The 17,879-nt window shown below is 54.3% G+C and overlaps 1 protein-coding gene across 4 annotated transcripts in view; it reads right to left on the bottom strand.

Annotated features, from left to right (window-relative positions):
* Positions 1 to 17,879, bottom strand: part of HTT (huntingtin) — a 102,862-nt gene that overhangs the window by 53,096 nt on the left and 31,887 nt on the right. For 2 of the 4 annotated variants that reach the window (XM_059676815.1, XM_059676805.1), the window contains 13 exons: positions 15,774 to 15,854; positions 13,499 to 13,860; positions 12,802 to 12,940; positions 12,446 to 12,564; positions 11,215 to 11,326; positions 10,859 to 10,996; positions 9,994 to 10,152; positions 9,809 to 9,906; positions 7,628 to 7,767; positions 6,396 to 6,459; positions 6,163 to 6,263; positions 3,967 to 4,113; positions 2,528 to 2,648 (listed from right to left, as the gene is read on the bottom strand). In XM_059676815.1, coding sequence (XP_059532798.1) covers positions 2,528 to 2,648; positions 3,967 to 4,113; positions 6,163 to 6,263; positions 6,396 to 6,459; positions 7,628 to 7,767; positions 9,809 to 9,906; positions 9,994 to 10,152; positions 10,859 to 10,996; positions 11,215 to 11,326; positions 12,446 to 12,564; positions 12,802 to 12,940; positions 13,499 to 13,860; positions 15,774 to 15,854 — 1,781 coding nt within the window. The remainder of the gene's footprint in view (positions 1 to 2,527; positions 2,649 to 3,966; positions 4,114 to 6,162; positions 6,264 to 6,395; positions 6,460 to 7,627; positions 7,768 to 9,808; positions 9,907 to 9,993; positions 10,153 to 10,858; positions 10,997 to 11,214; positions 11,327 to 12,445; positions 12,565 to 12,801; positions 12,941 to 13,498; positions 13,861 to 15,773; positions 15,855 to 17,879) is intronic. The other 2 variants (XM_059676833.1, XM_059676823.1) reach the window with 1 other exon arrangement.

Consider the following 17,879-nt stretch of genomic DNA (forward strand, 5'->3'; position numbering starts at 1 on the left):
AAGAGCTGGGGGGCAGGGCAGAGGCGGCCCTGGGGCCGCCTTTGCCCTGCCCCCCAGCCATGATCGGAGAATCAGGCGCCTTTGCCGCCCTGGCCAGTGATAGCAGGAAGTAGGGGTGGAGCCAGCGATGGGAGCTGGGCACGGTCGAAGCTGGCAGTCCCGGGAGCTAGGGGTCCCTTGCCTGGGCCTAAAGCGGAGCCCACGATCGCGGGGTCGCTGCAGCTGCAGGTCCCCGCTGCCCGGGCCGGACGCCTAGGCCAGAGGCGTTAGGTCTGGGCAGGGGCGGAGCCTGCAACCGCGGGGAGCTGGGGGTCCCCTGCCCAGGCCTGACACCTCTGCCGGAAGCCTCAGGCCTGGTCAAGGGGCCGATCCGGTGATTGGTGATCGGAGGGTGATGAGGGTCAACTCCTCTGGCCGAGTCATCAGGCCTGGGTGGGGGGCGGAGCCGGGGATTGGGGGGATATGATGGTCCCCTTGCCCAGGCCTGAAGCCTGGGTCAGAGGCGTCAGGCTTGGGCGGGGGGTGGAGCAAGCGATCAGAGGGAGATGGGGGTCCCCTGCCCAGGCATGATTCCTGGGCCAGGGGCCTCAGGCCTGGGTGGGGGCCAGAGCCAGTTATCAGGGGGAGATGGGGGTCCCCTGTCCAAGCCTGACACCTCTGGCGGAGGCGTCAGGCCTGGGCAAGGGGCCGATCAGGCGATCGGAGGGTGATGGGGGTCTATGCCTCCGGCAGAGGCGTCAGGCCTGGGCAAGGGGCCGATCCTGCGATTGGAGGGTGATGGGGGTCAACGCCTGAGGGCTCCCAGTATGTGAGAGGGGGCAGGATGGGCTGAGGGACACTCCCCTCCCCACACACACCCAGTGCACGAATTTCGTGCACCGGGCCCCTAGTCTATATAATAAACGCCTAAGTGACTGTCACAGTGGAACGACCAGAACGAACGGTCGCTATGATGCGCACTGACCACCAGGGGCAGATGCTCAACGCCAGAGCTTCCCCCTGGTGGTCAGTGCACTCCCACAGGGGGAGCACCGCTCAGCCAGAAGCCAGGCTCATCTCCCTGAGGTGAGGGGGAAGGGCGGGGACTGTGCAGGCAGGGGGAGATGAGTGATTTTTCTTTTAAGTTTTTCAGGTGAGCGCAGTGGTGGTGGTGGTGAGAGCCTCTCCTACCTGCACAGCAGTGCTAAGGAGCAGCAAGCTGAGCAAGAGAGGTAAGGAACAGTGAGCAACCAGGCAGTAAGGAGCGAGGGGTCCTGGACTGTGAAAGGGATGTCCAACTGCCGGCTTAGGCAGTTGAACATCCCCTGAGGGGTCCCGGACTGCGAGAGGGCGCAGGCTGGGCTGAAAGACAGCCCCCGACAGTACACAAATTTCATGCACCAGGCCTCTAGTGTGTATATATATATATATGTTAATATTTCTCAAAACTTGGATCTGACTACACACAAGGATGCAGTTTTGAATTGTGCCTTTTTTCACTCAATATTACAATTCAGGTTATATCTCTGTAAACTTTTGAAAGTTCTCCAAGCATCATATTAATAGGTGCATAATAAATGCACTACCATCTACACTGTATTTAGTCATACTCAGAATTCAATCATTCTTGGATTCTGGGATATTATGGTTCATTTCCAATTCCAGCATCATAAATCCTGATAAAAATAATTACATTATACAAAATCCTTGTTGGTATATCTGGTTTTTACCCCTTAGTATATACTACAAAGTCTCTGAGTCAGTTATATGAGAGACAGTTTAAACTTCTGAGAAAACCCATTCAAATTATGAGAGTTTTTATTTTGGCTTTTATGTCTTCTTGTGTTGGCTGAATTTCTTACAATGAGCATTTGCTACTTTAATCATCAGAATGAAGTTGTGTATATTCCTATTGAAATAAACCAAGATTTTGTCCAAAGAATCACAACTTCTTAGGAAGCCCCATATATGAGTCTAGCATCATCTCACCATTAAGAGCTAACCTGCCCTGGCCGGTTTGGCTCAGTGAACAGAGCACTGGCCTGCAGTCTGAAGGGTCCCGGGTTCAATTCTGATTAAGGACACATGCCCAGGTCGTGGGCTCGATCCCCAGGAGGGGGCATGTACGAGGCAGCCGACCCATGATTCTCTCTCATCATTGATGTTTCTATCTCTCTCTCTCTCCCCCTCTCCCTTCCTCTCTGACATCAATAAAAATATATTTAAAAAACAAAAAAGAACTGACCTATGGTCCTGGTCGGTGGCTCGGTGGTTAGAGCGTCAGCCCTCACACCAAAGGGTCTTGGGTTTGATTCCCAGCCAAGGGCACGGACTTGGGTTGTAGGTGTGACCCCCAACCCAGTTGTGGCGCAGAGGCAACCAATCCACGTGTCGCTCTCTCTCTCTTCCCCCTTCCTTCCCTCCCATTCTCTCTAAAAATCATTGGAAAATATATCCTTGGATAAGAATTAACAACAACAAAAAAGAACTGACCTTACAAAGGAGTAAAAACGAATCTCATTAAGCGCGGCCACCGAAGGAGACTCACCGTGAGCGCGCGCGTGGTGGCAGTGACCAGCTGGTGGGTCACGGCCGCAGTGACTCTGGACAGGTTGTTTTCCATGGTGACATCTGTGATGCTTGGCAGTAAGTTATAGCCTCTATATATTCTGATAAGAAAAGGATGGAGACTTAAATGTATTCTTAGAGCTCACGACATTACAAAACTCAATGGCATTTAGAAGTTTAAGATTAAAGGCTATAAGAAGTTCAAGCAGTCTTGGCTTTTAAGTTAAAGAAAGACTGGAAATAAGGTGGTCATCCTATTTAATAAAACCCTAACATGCTAAGTCATGGTCATCCAGTTGGCCGTTCAACCAATCAAAGCGTAACATGCTAATGATATGCTAAGGCTGTTCAACCGCTCGCTGTGATGTGCACTGCAGGTCCCTTGAAACAGCAAGTATGGACTGGCTCCCGGCAGGCAGAGAGTTGACCGGTCAGCCAGTCGCTATGACGTGCACTGACCATCAGGGGGTAGACGCTCCAACCAGTAGGTTAGCTTGCTGCTGGGGTCTGGCCAATCAGGACTGAACGAGACAGGCCGGACATGCCCTGGAGCCCTCCCATGGCCCCTCCCCGGCTGACCCACCTCTTGTGTCCCTCCCCAATTGGTCCCTCAGCTTGGCCTGCTCCCTCTTGCAATCCGGGACCCCTAGAGGGATGTCAGAGAGCTGGTTTTGGCCTGATCCAGCAGGCCAGGCCGAGGGACCCCACTGGTGCATGAATTCGTGCACTGGGCCTCTAGTTATTCTATAAAAAATGGCTGAGCCCTGGCAGGTGCGGCTCAGTTGTTTGAAGTTTTGCCCCATACACCAAAAGGTGGCGGATTCAACTCCCAGTCAGGGCACACACCCAGATTGCAGGTTCCATCCCTGGTCGGGGACACATGCGGGAGGCAACTGATCGATGTGTGTCTCTCTCACATCAATGTTTCTCTCTCTTCTCTTTTCTCTTTGTCTTTTTCTCTCTCTCTTTCTCTCCCCTCTCCCTCCCTCCCTTCCACTCTCTTTAAAAATCAATGGAAAAAATATCCTCAGGTGAGGATTACCAAAAAAATAAATAAAAATAAGTAAATAAATAGCCCACTCATATAAAAATTAATGGGCATAGGCAAGACAAACAAAGTGAAACATTCCACGGACACGTTTTAGATAAGAGAGCATCAGAGTCCTACAGAGGACTACACTCAGTACGTGGCTCGTACTGAACTAAAGTTTACGGTGTCACTTCTGTGTGACTCGGCAGAGCTTAAGGAGGCGGGAGCTAAATCCTGAAAAAGAACAAATACTATCAAAGGAAGATGATCTGCTGAAACACCTGCACCTAAACAGTTTGGGGTTTTTGTCCTAGAAAACCCAGTTTAGATGAAAGCCCTAGAGCAAGGCACCAGGAAAGGGCGCTTTCCCGGCGGGCTTGGTCGCGTACCTGGTTATGGTGCTGACGGAGAAGTGGGAGGCGGGCTGCGCCTCGTGCATGAGAAGCTTCAGGTAAACACTGCTCTGGTCTCTGGCCATGGCCACGACGGGGTCCGCCTGCCCTTGGTCGCACTTATAGAACAGCTTGGGGACAAGCCTAACATGAAAGCAAGGTGTTCACTGGAGGAAGCATGGACACCCGCCTGCGGCTCCCCACCCGTCAAGGTGGCAGGCCTCCATCGCCGTCCGCCCGCGAAGCCCACTGCACTTTCCAGGCGTGTGTTCTCTAGCATGTTGGGGGCCTCCGATCACAGGCCACCCCTCGCCAAGCTACGCTGAGCCCAAAGGCAGAATCTGGGGCACTCTCCCAGCGGAGCAGGGGGGCTCCTTCCTGCGCCCACGTGCGGAGCGTTTTGTGGGTTTGCATGAGTGCGTGGACTCCCACACTGGCAGGAGGGGTGCAGAACTTTCAGAAACAATCACTATTTTACTTGCAAAACCCTGTATCTTTCCTCTATGGAGACTTGGTCATTAAGCACAATTCTTCAAGGTATAAAATTGCAATCATTTTCAGAAAATGGTAAAGATCCAAAATCTTTGACCAGGCAAGTCATACAAACCCAGTGAAGCCAGTGAAAAGCTACACCTCACAGGGCATCACGAAATGCAAATGCCAGCACTGGAAGCGGAAAGATGTCACCAAATTTAACTGGTTTTCTTTGAGTGGTTTGATTACAAGAATTTTTATTTACTTTTTTATATTTTCCTTAGATTTTGTTGAGTAAACGTATTATTTTTAAAAAGAAATACCAGTTTCTTCCTAAACAACTGACACGTTTAACTTGTCTGAAACATGTTTGGTGAGCAGAACCGGGCACCACAGTCCGCATGGGAGTGCCACGGGCCTGTTGCAGAAAGCACCCGCCCACAGAAGCCCACCGCCAGGACCCACCCAGGAGAATGAAAACTAAGTCCACACAGAGCCTCGCGGGCAGATGCTCACGGCAACATGACTCATCGTCACCAAAAAGGGGAAATAACGACCACCCTCTGGTGAGCGAGTGAACAGAACACAAGGGTCCCTGCGAGGCTGCCCCTCAAACCCAAGCGAGAGGCGCCAGGGCAGCAGCCCGCCTGTCGTCCGGCCCCGTTGACAGAAACAGCCCAAGAGGCCACCCTCCGGAGGCAGGACGTAGGCTCCTGGCTGCCTGGCTGCGGTGGGAACGGGGAGCTTGCAAATGGGCACAAGGGGTCCTTGCAGGCCATGGAAATGTTCTACAACTGGACGGTGGTGATGGCTACACAGTCCGAAAATGAGCTGAAGATCTTTCCATTGTACATTTAAGATGTGTGTACTTCAAGGCATGTAAATTACACCTCAAAAAGCTATTAGAAAAAATTTAAGAACATCCCAAAGCTTGGCCTTAGTAACTCAACTTCCAAAAGTTATGCAGAAACGTTTGTGTGGCAATGCTGGCTGGAAGAAACACTGCTCGTTATTTAAACGGAAGACAGCTTCACCCTGGCTGGTGTCGCTCCGACACCAAAAGGTCACAGGTTCTGCTCCTCGTCAGGGCACACACCCGAGTCGTGGGTGTGATTACTGGTTGGGATTCAGGCAGGAGGCAACTGATTGATGTTTCTTTCTCTCCCTCTCCCTCTCTCCCTTCCTCTCTCTAAACAAACAAACAAAAAATCAATTGAAAAGAGAAAGATAACTTCAATATCCAACTAAATAATATTTATATAAAGGCTTATCACAATCACATAGTAAAAACTGGCACCAGTTAAAATTTCTCTTCTAGAAGAGTATCTGATAACAGGAAATTGCTAATATTTAAGTGGAAATTACTAGATTACAAAGCTCTATGTATTTTGTTCCAATTACAGAGCAAAATGTTAACAGCGATCATCTTTAAGTGGCAGAACTGATGGTGATTTTCACTTCCTTCCTAGCGCCATTCCCTATATTCAAAAATTCGGGAGTGCAACTTGGCCTCGGGGGGTCAGTGTCCTGCTGTGCGGATGATGTTTTGGGCTCGTGGCAGTGAGTAACTTCTTTCCTGATAACTGAGGAGCAGCAGGAAGTGACTGCAAAAGATGCAGGAATACTGCCCTCTGGCCCAGAATGTTCCCCGGTCCCCTCCTCATAACGTCGGTGCTGTCGCCAGAAAAGTAACCGAAGAGAAAAGACGCTGGCAAATACCTCACTAACGACGCGGCGGCAACGTGTCGCACTCTGGGGTCTTCATCCCCCAGCAGGTGGAGGACCACGCTGTGGAGCACCCGCTCTTGCAGCTTCAAAAGCTTTGAGAGAGAAAAGAGACCGGCTATGTCCCGAGGTTTCGGTCGGCGGCTGGGGAAGGCGGCGAGGAAGAGCTCGCGGTCAGCAGCTCAGCGCACACCACGCACCCGCACTCCCCGCGGGACGGCGCTTACCCCTGTGTAATGGTGCGCCCCTCTGTGCAGGTGCTCGGCTTTTGCTTCCAAAAAGCTCACCAACCTGACGAAAGAGATGTTTCCCGGTGAGCACCCATCCCTCCACAAGCACCTCTGGCGGCGGCGGGACGCTGACAGGCCCACCGCGAGGGCAGGCCGCGGCGGCGGGGAGCCAGCAGCACCCACTAAATGGTGTCACACCCTCTCCTAATCCAGACGCCGCCCATGAGATGTGCTGAGAAAATGCTTCTCCTCAAAAGCAACACGAGCGTGCATTATTTTAAGACTCCAGGGCCTGCAGCGTTGGCTCAAACGTGGGGCCTGTGGGCAGGGGCTGCACCTCCCGCCCACTGGCCGCGGCCAGCAGGTGCTCACGCCCATGCTGTGGCCCCTCTGAGGGGTACAGGAGAGACAATCCCTAATTCTCAGAGATGTTCTGAGGATGCAGCAAATGCCCGCAGAGGGTGGCCAGCACGCGCCTGGCACAGACCAGCCGTTCTCAACCTGTGGGTTGCACGACCCCTTTGGCGGTCGAACGACCCTTTCACAGGGGTCGCCTAAGACCATCCTGCATATCAGATATTTACATGACGATTCATAGCAGTAGCAACATTACAGTTATGAAGTAGCAACGAAAATAATCTTATGGTTGGGTCACAACATGAGGAACTGTATTTAAAGAGCCAGAAAGTTGAGAACCACTGCTCCAGACAGTGCTTAAAAGTCCCTGGTAAGAAAAGAAACATTCTCTCTGGCAGAAAACCCACACTTCTCCAGGACACGAGAAACTGCAGCCCATCTGATCAAGTTCACGCTCCACACCAAGCAGCCATACGACCCAAGTCTGGGGCAGTGGTGAGCCCGCTCCACGGACCAGAACTGACACGGCTCTGGCGTGAAGTGACCCTTCCACTCCATCAGAGACGCCCGGCACTGCACTCGGCTGCGCGGAGGGTCTGAGCGGGGCCGAGCGCAGACGGAGCGAAGCACTGTCAGCTCCAAGCCCCTCGGTTTCTGCCGCACAGGTGACCGGCCTCGCTCACTGCCAGGGCTGACCTGGTGACTCTCCGAACCTAGGAGTTACCTGATGATCCTCACCACCCACTTCCCTGGTGACTCGACACCAGGTTAGCTAGAGACGCTCACTATCTGGGGCTGGTAACCATCACCACCTACACCAAAGGCACAGCCTTTGGATGCCCCGCGCCCTGCGAGGGGCCTGCTGCACGCACCTGAAGTCCGTCTCTGCGAGTGTCTCCAGCAGCTCCGTCCTCACCAGCCAGTAGGAGCTGCTCCTCAGGCTCAGCACGTCGGTGATCAGCTGCAGCCCCAGGTCGCTGTAGCTGCTGCTACAGAGGCTCATGACACAGTGCTGGAAAGCAAGGCCGCGTGACAGCGTCAGAAGCTCCACACACTTGCACACGCTGGTCCACGTGCACATCACCTGCACACACACTGGCCCACGTGCACATCACCTGCACACACACTGGCCCACGTGCACATCACAAATACACACACACACACACACACACACACACACACACACTGGTCCACGTGCACATCACTCACCCATACTGGTCCCCGTGCACATCACTCACCCACACTGGTCCCCGTGCACATCACGTGCACACACTGGTCTTCGTGCACATCACGCGCACACACTGGTCCACGTGCACATCACGCGCCCACACTGGTCCCCGTGCACATCACGCGCCCACACTGGTCCCCGTGCACATCACGCGCCCACACTGGTCCCCGTGCACATCACCTGCACACACACTGGCCCACGTGCACATCACAAATACACACACACACACACACACACACACACACACACTGGTCCACGTGCACATCACTCACCCATACTGGTCCACGTGCACATCACTCACCCACACTGGTCCCCGTGCACATCACCTGCACACACTGGTCTTCGTGCACATCACACGCACACACTGGTCCCCGTGCACATCACGCGCACACACTGGTCCCCGTGCACATCACGCGCACACACTGGTCTTCGTGCACATCACACGCACACACTGGTCCCCGTGCACATCACGCGCACACACTGGTCCCCGTGCACATCACTCACCCACACTGGTCCCCGTGCACATCACGCACACACACTGGTCCCCGTGCACATCACGCGCCCACACTGGTCCCCGTGCAACTCACTCGCACACAATGGTCTACGTGCACATCACGCGCCCACACTGGTCCCCGTGCAACTCACTCGCACACACTGGTCCCCGTGCACATCACGCGCACACACTGGTCTTCGTGCACATCACACGCACACACTGGTCCCCGTGCACATCACGCGCACACACTGGTCCCCGTGCACATCACGCGCCCACACTGGTCCCTGTGCACATCACGCACCCACACTGGTCCACGTGCACATCACTCACCCACACTGGTCCCCGTGCACATCACGCACCCACACTGGTCCCCGTGCACATCACTCACCCACACTGGTCCACGTGCACATCACTCACCCACACTGGTCCCCGTGCACATCACGCGCACACACTGGTCCCGGTGCACATCACGCGCACACACTGGTCCCCGTGCACATCACACGCACACACTGGTCCCCGTGCACATCACTCGCACACACTGGTCCATGTGCACTCACACGCATACTGGTCCTGTGCACCTCAGTCGCACACACTCGTCCACGTGCAACTCACTCGCACACAATGGTCTACGTGCTCAGAGACATTGGCGATACACGCTTTACTTCAGCAAACTTGCATTTCGAAGTGTGTCCCTGTCACATAACTTAGTTTTCCTTTTCCTCCCATTTCTGCCTCGGTCACGGCCTCTCCTCCCAGACACCCATGCTGTGAACACGCATCAGCAGTACGAGGGAACGGCACCGTCACCCGCCACGTCCCACACATCTGAGACCCAGGGCCAGCCCGCCCCTCGCGCTTCCCGATGTCACGGCGTACCCACAGTGGGGCTGGTGACGGGCGGGGGTGACTATGAACCGGGGCGGGAAGGCTGCACAGCTGCCAGGCCAAGGACGGGGCCTGCCACTTGTCACGGACAGAGGTGACTAACGGCCTCCAGCCTCACTCTAACTGTGTGTCCGACGGCCTCAACGAGTTGTCATTTTTAACTCAACAGCTTTGACACTTATGTGAGCGAGATCTTCTTTTTCTAAACACGCTCTTAGGAAAAAGGTATATTTCAAACCAGCTAACCCCATGAGACTATTCTGAGAATCAAAACTTTTAAAACAGTCCATTAAACCGTAAGTTGATCGGCAATGGTTTATCCCTGAAGCAAAGTGATGGATACACAGACGTTTATTCTTGTTTGCAACATTGCATGTCTGGACACGTGCAATCTTAACTGTACTAACGGTAAGGTTCCCATGCGCACAGGGGGTCCACAGCGCTCACCCGCACAGCTGTACACGCCAACTTGCAAGTAACAGATGACTCATCCTTCAGCGTTTTCCGCAGCAAAGGAACGCAGTCCACCAGAGAAAATGTGTTTCCTGAACAGAGCAAGCCACAAATGCCTGCGTGTGAACTTGAACTTGGCAATGACACCCAGAGGGCAACCCTCAGAAACTGGCCGCTACCTGTGCGAGCTCGAACGGAGCCCAGCCAGTCCCCCACCTGGAAGCGGGACCTGCTGAGGATGGAGCAGATGAGAGTCCCGCAGAGGATGGCCGTGGCTCCGCGGACCTGCGGGTCTCCGTGATCGATGTAGCTGAGGACGTCCGAGACGTACTGCTCCTCTGCGGGGACAAATGCCAGCCACCGTGAAAGTCCACTTCAACCTTCCAGGAAAGACAAGGGGCGGGCGGCCCACCCAGACAAGGCCTGACGAGGGTAACATGCGGGCAGCGTGTTTAGGCTTGAAAATTCTACATTCAAGGTAGCAGTCAACACAACCGGTTAGAATTCCAGGTTGTCAGCCAATAAGCAAAATTCTAATTTTTTCCTGCATGAAAGGTGAGAAAACTCAAACGAGTCCACAGTTACCTCACATGAATTCAAAGGCACAGGTCTGTCCCCGCGCCCAGAGAGCGAGCAAGGGAAGCGAGAGGAGAGCGTCAGAGGGCGCTCTTCCCGCCATCACTCCGTAACGAGTACGTCCCGGAGCGTGTGCGGACCGGGTCAGCGGGGCCTCGGCCGCTCTCAGCCCGCATGTCTGAGTGTGCTATAAATTCTGATCACATACGAATCTGGGCTTTCGGTAAAAATCTACATCATCAACTAGATCGTATGTTCCCAGAACCCTGCTGCGCTGCTGGGTGCACTCCCACTGAGCGCCAGGGAAGGCGCTGAGCCTGCGGTGTGTGCTGAGTGGACAGCCCCTCACGGACGGACGCCCGCGAACGCAAGAAACCCGCTGTCCTGCCCTAAAGCGGTCGGGGCGGGAAGCCGTCTTCCAGGGAACGGCGGGCGCGGGCGGAGGCCGGCCGGCGGAGGGCACCGTACCCGGACACTCGGCGGCGTCCAGGGGGGCTGTGTACAGCTTGCTGAAGAAGGACTCCGGGCACAGGGCCACCGCAGCGCCGACACAGCTGAGCGCCAGCGCCTTCACGCTGACACGCACGTCCCTGTCGGGAACCAAGGCTGCAAAGGAACACCTGGGTGTCACCTTCAGCTTCAAAGCAGCAAACACTTAGTTTCCAAAAAAGCAAGACTAGATCCCCTGAAGCAGCCGCCGCCCCTCCCGGCGATCAGTACAACCTCCGCTCACGCTCACCAGCCTCGGCTGACCGCCAGCCCGACAGCGGCGCCAGGCTGCTGAAGCCCGGGCTTCCCGCGTCTCTCCCCGGCCGCCCCCTTACCGTTTCTCTCCCCCGTGAGCAGAAACGAAGCAGACAAGAGGCGGACACAATGGGTGAGGGGCGCAGAGTCGTCGTCGTCAGGCTGCCCAATGTCCCCTCTGATGCGGCAGGGCTGGAACAGAGAAACCGACGCTTGCTTGTCTGACGACAGCACACGCCCGTCCCCTCGCTCACTCAGCCTGGCTCCTGCGTGGCAGCGGGCGGTGCTGGGGCACAGGTGCTGCCTCACCGGCCATGGCGAGAGGCAGGTACCATCAGGGCTGCGTGGGCTGCGGCAGGGACGACTCAGCGCGCAGAGGGCACACCGGGCAGGGGCTGCTGGGGAAGCCGCCGGCTATGGGCAGGGCGGCCCGGAGCTGGGAAAAGCCTGAGGCGCAGCGGGAGGAGCCTGTGTGGGGCTCTAAAGCCACGACTCAGGCTGCAAGAGGGACTGAGCGCCTCTGGGGCTAAGCACCCACTAGTTCTTGCCCTCGAGGCATTTAAACTAACTGGGAGGACAGGCAGTTCCTCAGGAAACGAAGTCAGAATGACCACCTGACCCAGCCATTCCACCAGGAACTGAAAGAGGGCCTCGAGGAGACACCTGCACACCACGACCACGGCCCGCTGTTCCCAAAGGCCAGCAGGGGGAAGGAGAAGACAAAATGTGATGGCACATAGAACGGAATGTTAGCTCATGTTTAAAATAAAAGGCAGGAGAGTCTGACACCTGCTACAACATGGATGGCCTTGAGGACAGGATGCTCAGTGACGTGCGTGAGTCACACAGGAGGGCAATGCTGTAGGGTCCCACTTATGTGAGGCCCCTGGAGGCGTCAATCCAGAGTGCGCACGCAGAACGGAGGCCCCGGGATGAGGAGGGGGGACTGGGGCTGCAGTGTCCGGGGACAGAGCTTCTGCCTGGGAAGGGAGGGGGCTGGGAGACGGATGTGGTGACAGTCAACAACGTGAAGGCATTTAAGCCACTGAACTGGCAAGTTTTAAGCTCCGGGTTTTCTACCACAATAAGCAGACCAACCGATCGATTCAAAGGGACCAACACAAGAAACACTGACAGCCCTGCAGGTGGTCCAGTGAATGGTCCCGGAAGGCGGGGAGGTAGACAGGCCAGTGGGAGGGCTCCAGGGAGGAGGCCTCGGCGGTTCTCCAGGACAGCTGGGGTTGGGGGGTGGGGTGGGGCAGCACGCGACAGACAGCCCAGGGACCACTCCCCTGCGCCTGAGCCTCTCACCTTGTTGTCCTGATCCCCTGGGTCGGCGGCGTCCTCTCTGGACACACCCCTGTCCACACTGCTGTCCGAGGGCTGCCTGCTGTGGCCCATGCTTTTCAGTAAATGTGCTTGCTGAAGGGCTTCCAAAACATAGAAGCAGGGTCAGTGACAAACCTCACATGACACACGCACGTGCACGCACACGCGCACGTTCAGAGTCAGCGTGAACGGAGGCGTTAGGTCAAGGAAAAGGGCGATGGTCCTTCGACGTTCCTCCTCACCCACAACCCAGAAAACAGACACCCGGGACTTCTTCCTGGGCACAAAGACAAACGAAGGTGGCGGGGCTGCCCGGGCACACGCCGGAGCCCACATACCTGCCGATGCAGCTGCAAAGGCGACGGCGTCTTCAGGAAGGCCCGTGGGCTCCTCCTCCGCCTCCTCTTCCTCCTCCTCCTCCTCCTCCGGCGGTGGGAGCTGCATCCCCGCGTCCTGGCTGTCGGCGCCGTCTAACACCTGGACGGTGCCAAGGGGCTGTGAGGCTCTGAACTAACTCCCAAGGGCAAAGGCGAAAACCACACGGCGATGGGCCGCCCCACAGCCACAGAGGCCGTCCTCCAATGCACACAGACGCATGCGCCCAAACTGCCCAGAGCTTGCAGATCACGGCACCACCCGCTCTAAAAAGCTTAAACTCTAGAAATTCCAGTCTGGAAATCTCTATTTTTTTAAAATATTTTTACCCGAAGAGGATATTTTTTTCCCATTGAATTTTTTTAGCAAGAGGGTGGAAGGGAAGGGGGCAGAGGGAGAGGGGGAGAGAGAGAGACAGAGAGACAGAGACATTGATGCGCGAGATTTTAGCAGAGTCCATACCAACTAATCTAACTCTGCCCTCATTCAACACAAGACGCTGGGCCACTCCCGCAGCGAAGGTCTCAGAAGGGGCTGAGCGCTCCGTCTGGGGCTGAGCTGGTGCCACTGCACCGTCAGTGGGTCGGACGGGACGAGGGTCCAGGTCTGGGCCTCCGGGGCGGCCCCTATGCAGACACCAGGCGCACCCTCCCCACTTACGATTTCGGAGCTGTCTGAAGGGGTCACGGCTGAGTCGGGCCCCTCGGTGGTGGTCTGAGAGCTGTCGCTGAGCGGGGAGGAGGCCTGGGTCCCATCGTTCAGGTCCATGGCCGGGTCGGACGGGACCGCGCTGATCTGGCTGGAGCTGTGGCTTAAGATATCCTCCTCGTCCCCGTCAGTGGCCGCACTCGCCAAGTCGCAGCCGGTCAGATCCACCGAGTCCGGCTGTAGCGTGTGCTGTGACCGGGGCTGCTCGGTGATGATGTCATGACCCGTGGAGTCAGCCGCGGAGCTGACAGAGCCCGGAGTGGAGACCCCGGAAGAGGCAGCCAGCTCCCCACAGATCTCGCCCTTGACTGAGGCTGAAGACAAAGGGCCAGGAAAAACATCCGCTGGGGATCAAATGCTTGCAAATACCTTCAAACTCACTGTCACTATTTTAACAGCAAAAATCCTCAAATACAATGAAATGAACTAGAATATTTCAAAAGCAAGACAACAGTGCATCCTTTAAACATGATCACAACTGCAGCCCACTGTTACTGCCCTTTCACCATGTTACCGCATCAGATTAAAGAGGCTGGGTCAGCCCTAGCTGGTGTGGCTCAGTGGATAGAGTGTCGGCCTGCAGACTGAAGGGTCCCAGGTTTGATTCCGGTCAAGGGCTCATGCCTGGGTTGCAGGCTTGATCCCCAGTAGGGGACGTGCAGGAGGCAGCCACTCCATGATTCTCTCACATCACTGATGTTTCTCTCTCTTTCCCTCTCCCTTCCTCTCTGAAATCAATAAACATATATTTTTTAAAAAATTTTTTAAAGGGCTCGGGGGAGCAGCAGACGCCTGTTACATCTGCAGCGTTCCCACAGGCGTTTGTCTCACTGCAGCTCAGCTGCAGCAGCAGCGCCGGCGGCACTTGAAGTCCTCCGCAGCTGCTGGGCCTTGCGGGGAGTATGTGGGCAGCTCCCGGAGCTGCTGGGCAGAGCCACGCTCACAGGCACTCTGGGCAAGCAGTGCTCAGAAGCAACGAGGGTAAATTCACCATCGCTTCGAGATGGCCTTTCCTCCTTCTCAGACCCTGTTTCAGATCCCGACGCTGCGCCTACTCTCCTGCAGCACAGATGTGCAGTTTCCTGGTTTATTCTTCACTCCCATAAACAACGACAACCCCACCTAAAACCACGCCAGCACGCTCTCACCACCCTGCTAGCAGTGGCCACTCCTGGAAGCCCGTGGGTCAGTGAGCACTTGAGCTGTATTATTATAGCTGTAATATTTTTTTAAAATATATTTTATTGATTTTTTTACAGAGAGGAAGGGAGAGAGATAGAGAGTTAGAAACATCAATGAGAGAGAAACATCGATCAGCTGCCTCCTGCACATCTCCCACTGGGGATGTGCCCGCAACCCAGGCGCATGCCCTTGACCGGAATCGAACCCGGGACCCTTCAGTCCACAGTCCGACGCTCTATCCACTGAGCCAAGCCGGTTTCGGCTGTAGCTGTAATTTTACTTTAGCTTTATTTTCATAATTAGAACACTGATTTCTACTTTGTAAAATAAATGAATACATAATCACCATTGGGATGATTCAGATTTTCCTTCCCAAATAAGTTACCTAAAAACATTCTTTCAAATAGAATTATACAACTCAAACCACTCTCATTTAATCCAATTATTAGTATCTTAGTCAATGCTCATCCTTTAAAAGGTGAATAAAGAATCTCATACCTCATTAGATAACTATCTGTGAACAAATGTAGAATTCTTTTTTTTTAATATATTTTATTGATTTTTTACAGAGAGGAAAGGGAGAGAGATAGAGAGTTAGAAACATCGATGAGAGAGAAACATCGATCAGCTGCCTCCTGCACATCTCCCACTGGGGATGTGCCCGCAACCCAGGCGCATGCCCTTGACCGGAATCGAACCTGGGACCCCTCAGTCCGCAGGCCGACGCTCTATCCACTGAGCCAAGCCGGTTTTGGCTAGAATTCTTCTTAAATCATCTGTAGACGATTTTTAATCCCTTTCCCCTCACAACCCATGCGGTTCACTGTTCCCCACCACCCTCCTCAGAAACTGGCGCTCAGGAACGTGGACCCAGTAGTAAAGCTGCGACACCGAGGGAAACAACAAGAGACACGCACGTTCCAAAGGGACCTACGAAAGGCCTGAGTGCTCCACCACTGCCTCGGAGCAGGGGGTGGTGAGGTGGGGAGGAGGGCAGGGGCAGGAGGGAGTGGCCCCCACGCCACCCCGTCACCCCAAGAGCTACCTGCGAAGGCCGGGCTGCTGCCCTCCGACCGGGACTCGGAGTCCTCCTCCAAGGCCGCCGCTTCCCCCAGGAGCACCTTCCCTAGGAGAGAGGCAGCGCCTTGAGCTGGGAAGGAGGACTCCGCAGCGCAGGCAGCGCACCCTGTGCGGCCTGTCACTATGTGTAAGGGCGCTCTGCCCGGAGCGCTGAGCACAGCACAGATTCGTGGGGGGCACTAAGACCATCAGCACGTCCACACGGAAAACCCTGGAAAGCATGGCTCTCAGACGGTGCTGCACCGCGCTTGAACAACTACAAATACTTACTGGCACATGTGACCGTTAGGATCACATGACTTCCATTACTATTTAACCTAAAGACGGCAAGTTATGGCGAGAACTACTTCTATCAGCCCTTCTATTATTCCTGTCGCATCTCCAATGGCGTATCAGAATTTACACATAAAACGTCTACTCCTAAAGGCCACTTTTACTATCTTTTAATTTGCTAGATTCTAAGGTTAATCATAACTCAAGCACTGTACCATCTGGGAGGTTGAAATAATATTTCATCTTTTGCAAAGTTCAAAAAATACATTTTACAGTTTATAGTTTCCAGGCTATATTCACATAAAAAGAAAAGGAATGTTTGAATGTGACTTAACTGGACTCATTAAATCTTATGGTTATATTACATATAAGTGTCATTAAATGGCAGTAACAAAACAATTATTGGCAACTTCTAATTTCACTGCTCTTTAAAGAACAGGTCACAGGTGCGACAACTTCCCAAATTTACACTAATGTGACATTAAGGCAAAGCAGAAAACAACAAAGGAGACCCCACATGGAGGTGACACGGACCAGCGAGCGGCGGGCCTCCTGCATATGAGGTGCTTTATCCCAGGCCAGGCGGTGGGCCTGGAGAAAGGCCTGGGCCCCGTGCTCAGGTGCTGAAGCAAGCAGTCTGTCCCCAGGAGCCTCCCCAAGGGGAGCCAGGGCCCTGCCAGGCCACACACCCCAGCCGCACCTGACCCTACATCCAAAACAAACCTGCCGCCGTCTCTCCTATCTGCCGGCAGGTGTCATTTGAAAAGAGAATTCTTAGCCTGCAACAAAGAAGTTAGAAACTACAGCTCTGACGGAAAAAACAACCAAAACAGAAAACGCTGGAAAAGCAAACAAGAACCTGAGGACCTGCCCGAGGCTCTTCTAAAACAAGCCGCTCCTCGCGTGGCCTCGGCCTGCCCAACGTCGCTGGCGCGCGGCTGAGCCCAGCGCAGCATCACAGGAACACCCGCGGCCCGGGCCCTCCGACTCCAGGAGAGAGACCGACCCACTCCCCTAGCAGCCGCGGCTGTGAACCATCTTAGGTCACCAAAATCTCCGAGTCCATGCAGTGGCCCACACTGCGACGGCCACTCAGAGCTTCCGAGTCCATCTCGGAAATGTTTTAACTTAGCCACGGCTACACATTATTCCTGCAAAGACGGCATTCAACTGCCAGTAACATTAGCATCGGGCTCTCAAATACACACAAAACTCATGACACAAAACAATTAGTATGCTGTATGCCAATTATACCTCAATTAAAAAAAAGAATTAGTCTTTTAAGATTTCAAATAAAAAATGGCAGCAATTGCTTGCTATAGAAATCTAGACTGGAAAAGAAAATAAACGCTGTTGCAAAGTGATAGTATGTATCCAAACTGTCAGATTTTATTAGAAACACTTTGATCTAATAAAAATAATTAATTGTATCAGAACACTTTGGCCTGTGCAACGCCAAATATGGCTGGAATACTCCAGGCCCCAATTAACTAATTAGCCAATGGTTATTTCTGACTAATAACAAAACCGACTGGGAAGACAGGTCACCTTAGTAAACATAACGCGCTGCGCTGCACGCAGCAGCAGGCAAAGCAGGCCGCCTGCTCAGGAATGAGTCTGACTGAAAGGCGGCCGCACCCTTAGCTCAGGGCGCCACAGGCAGGCGGCAGAGGACACAGGAAGGCACCAGGGCTGAAACGGGAACCCGGGCCTTTACAGAAAGCCTGCCCAGCCCTGACCCAAAGCCGGCAAGTTGACGACAGCAATTCTGACCGTGGCAGTGTGGAAGCAGCACCTG

The sequence above is a fragment of the Myotis daubentonii genome, chromosome 1 (genome assembly GCF_963259705.1).
Source record: "Myotis daubentonii chromosome 1, mMyoDau2.1, whole genome shotgun sequence".
Taxonomy (NCBI): Eukaryota; Metazoa; Chordata; class Mammalia; order Chiroptera; family Vespertilionidae; genus Myotis; species Myotis daubentonii.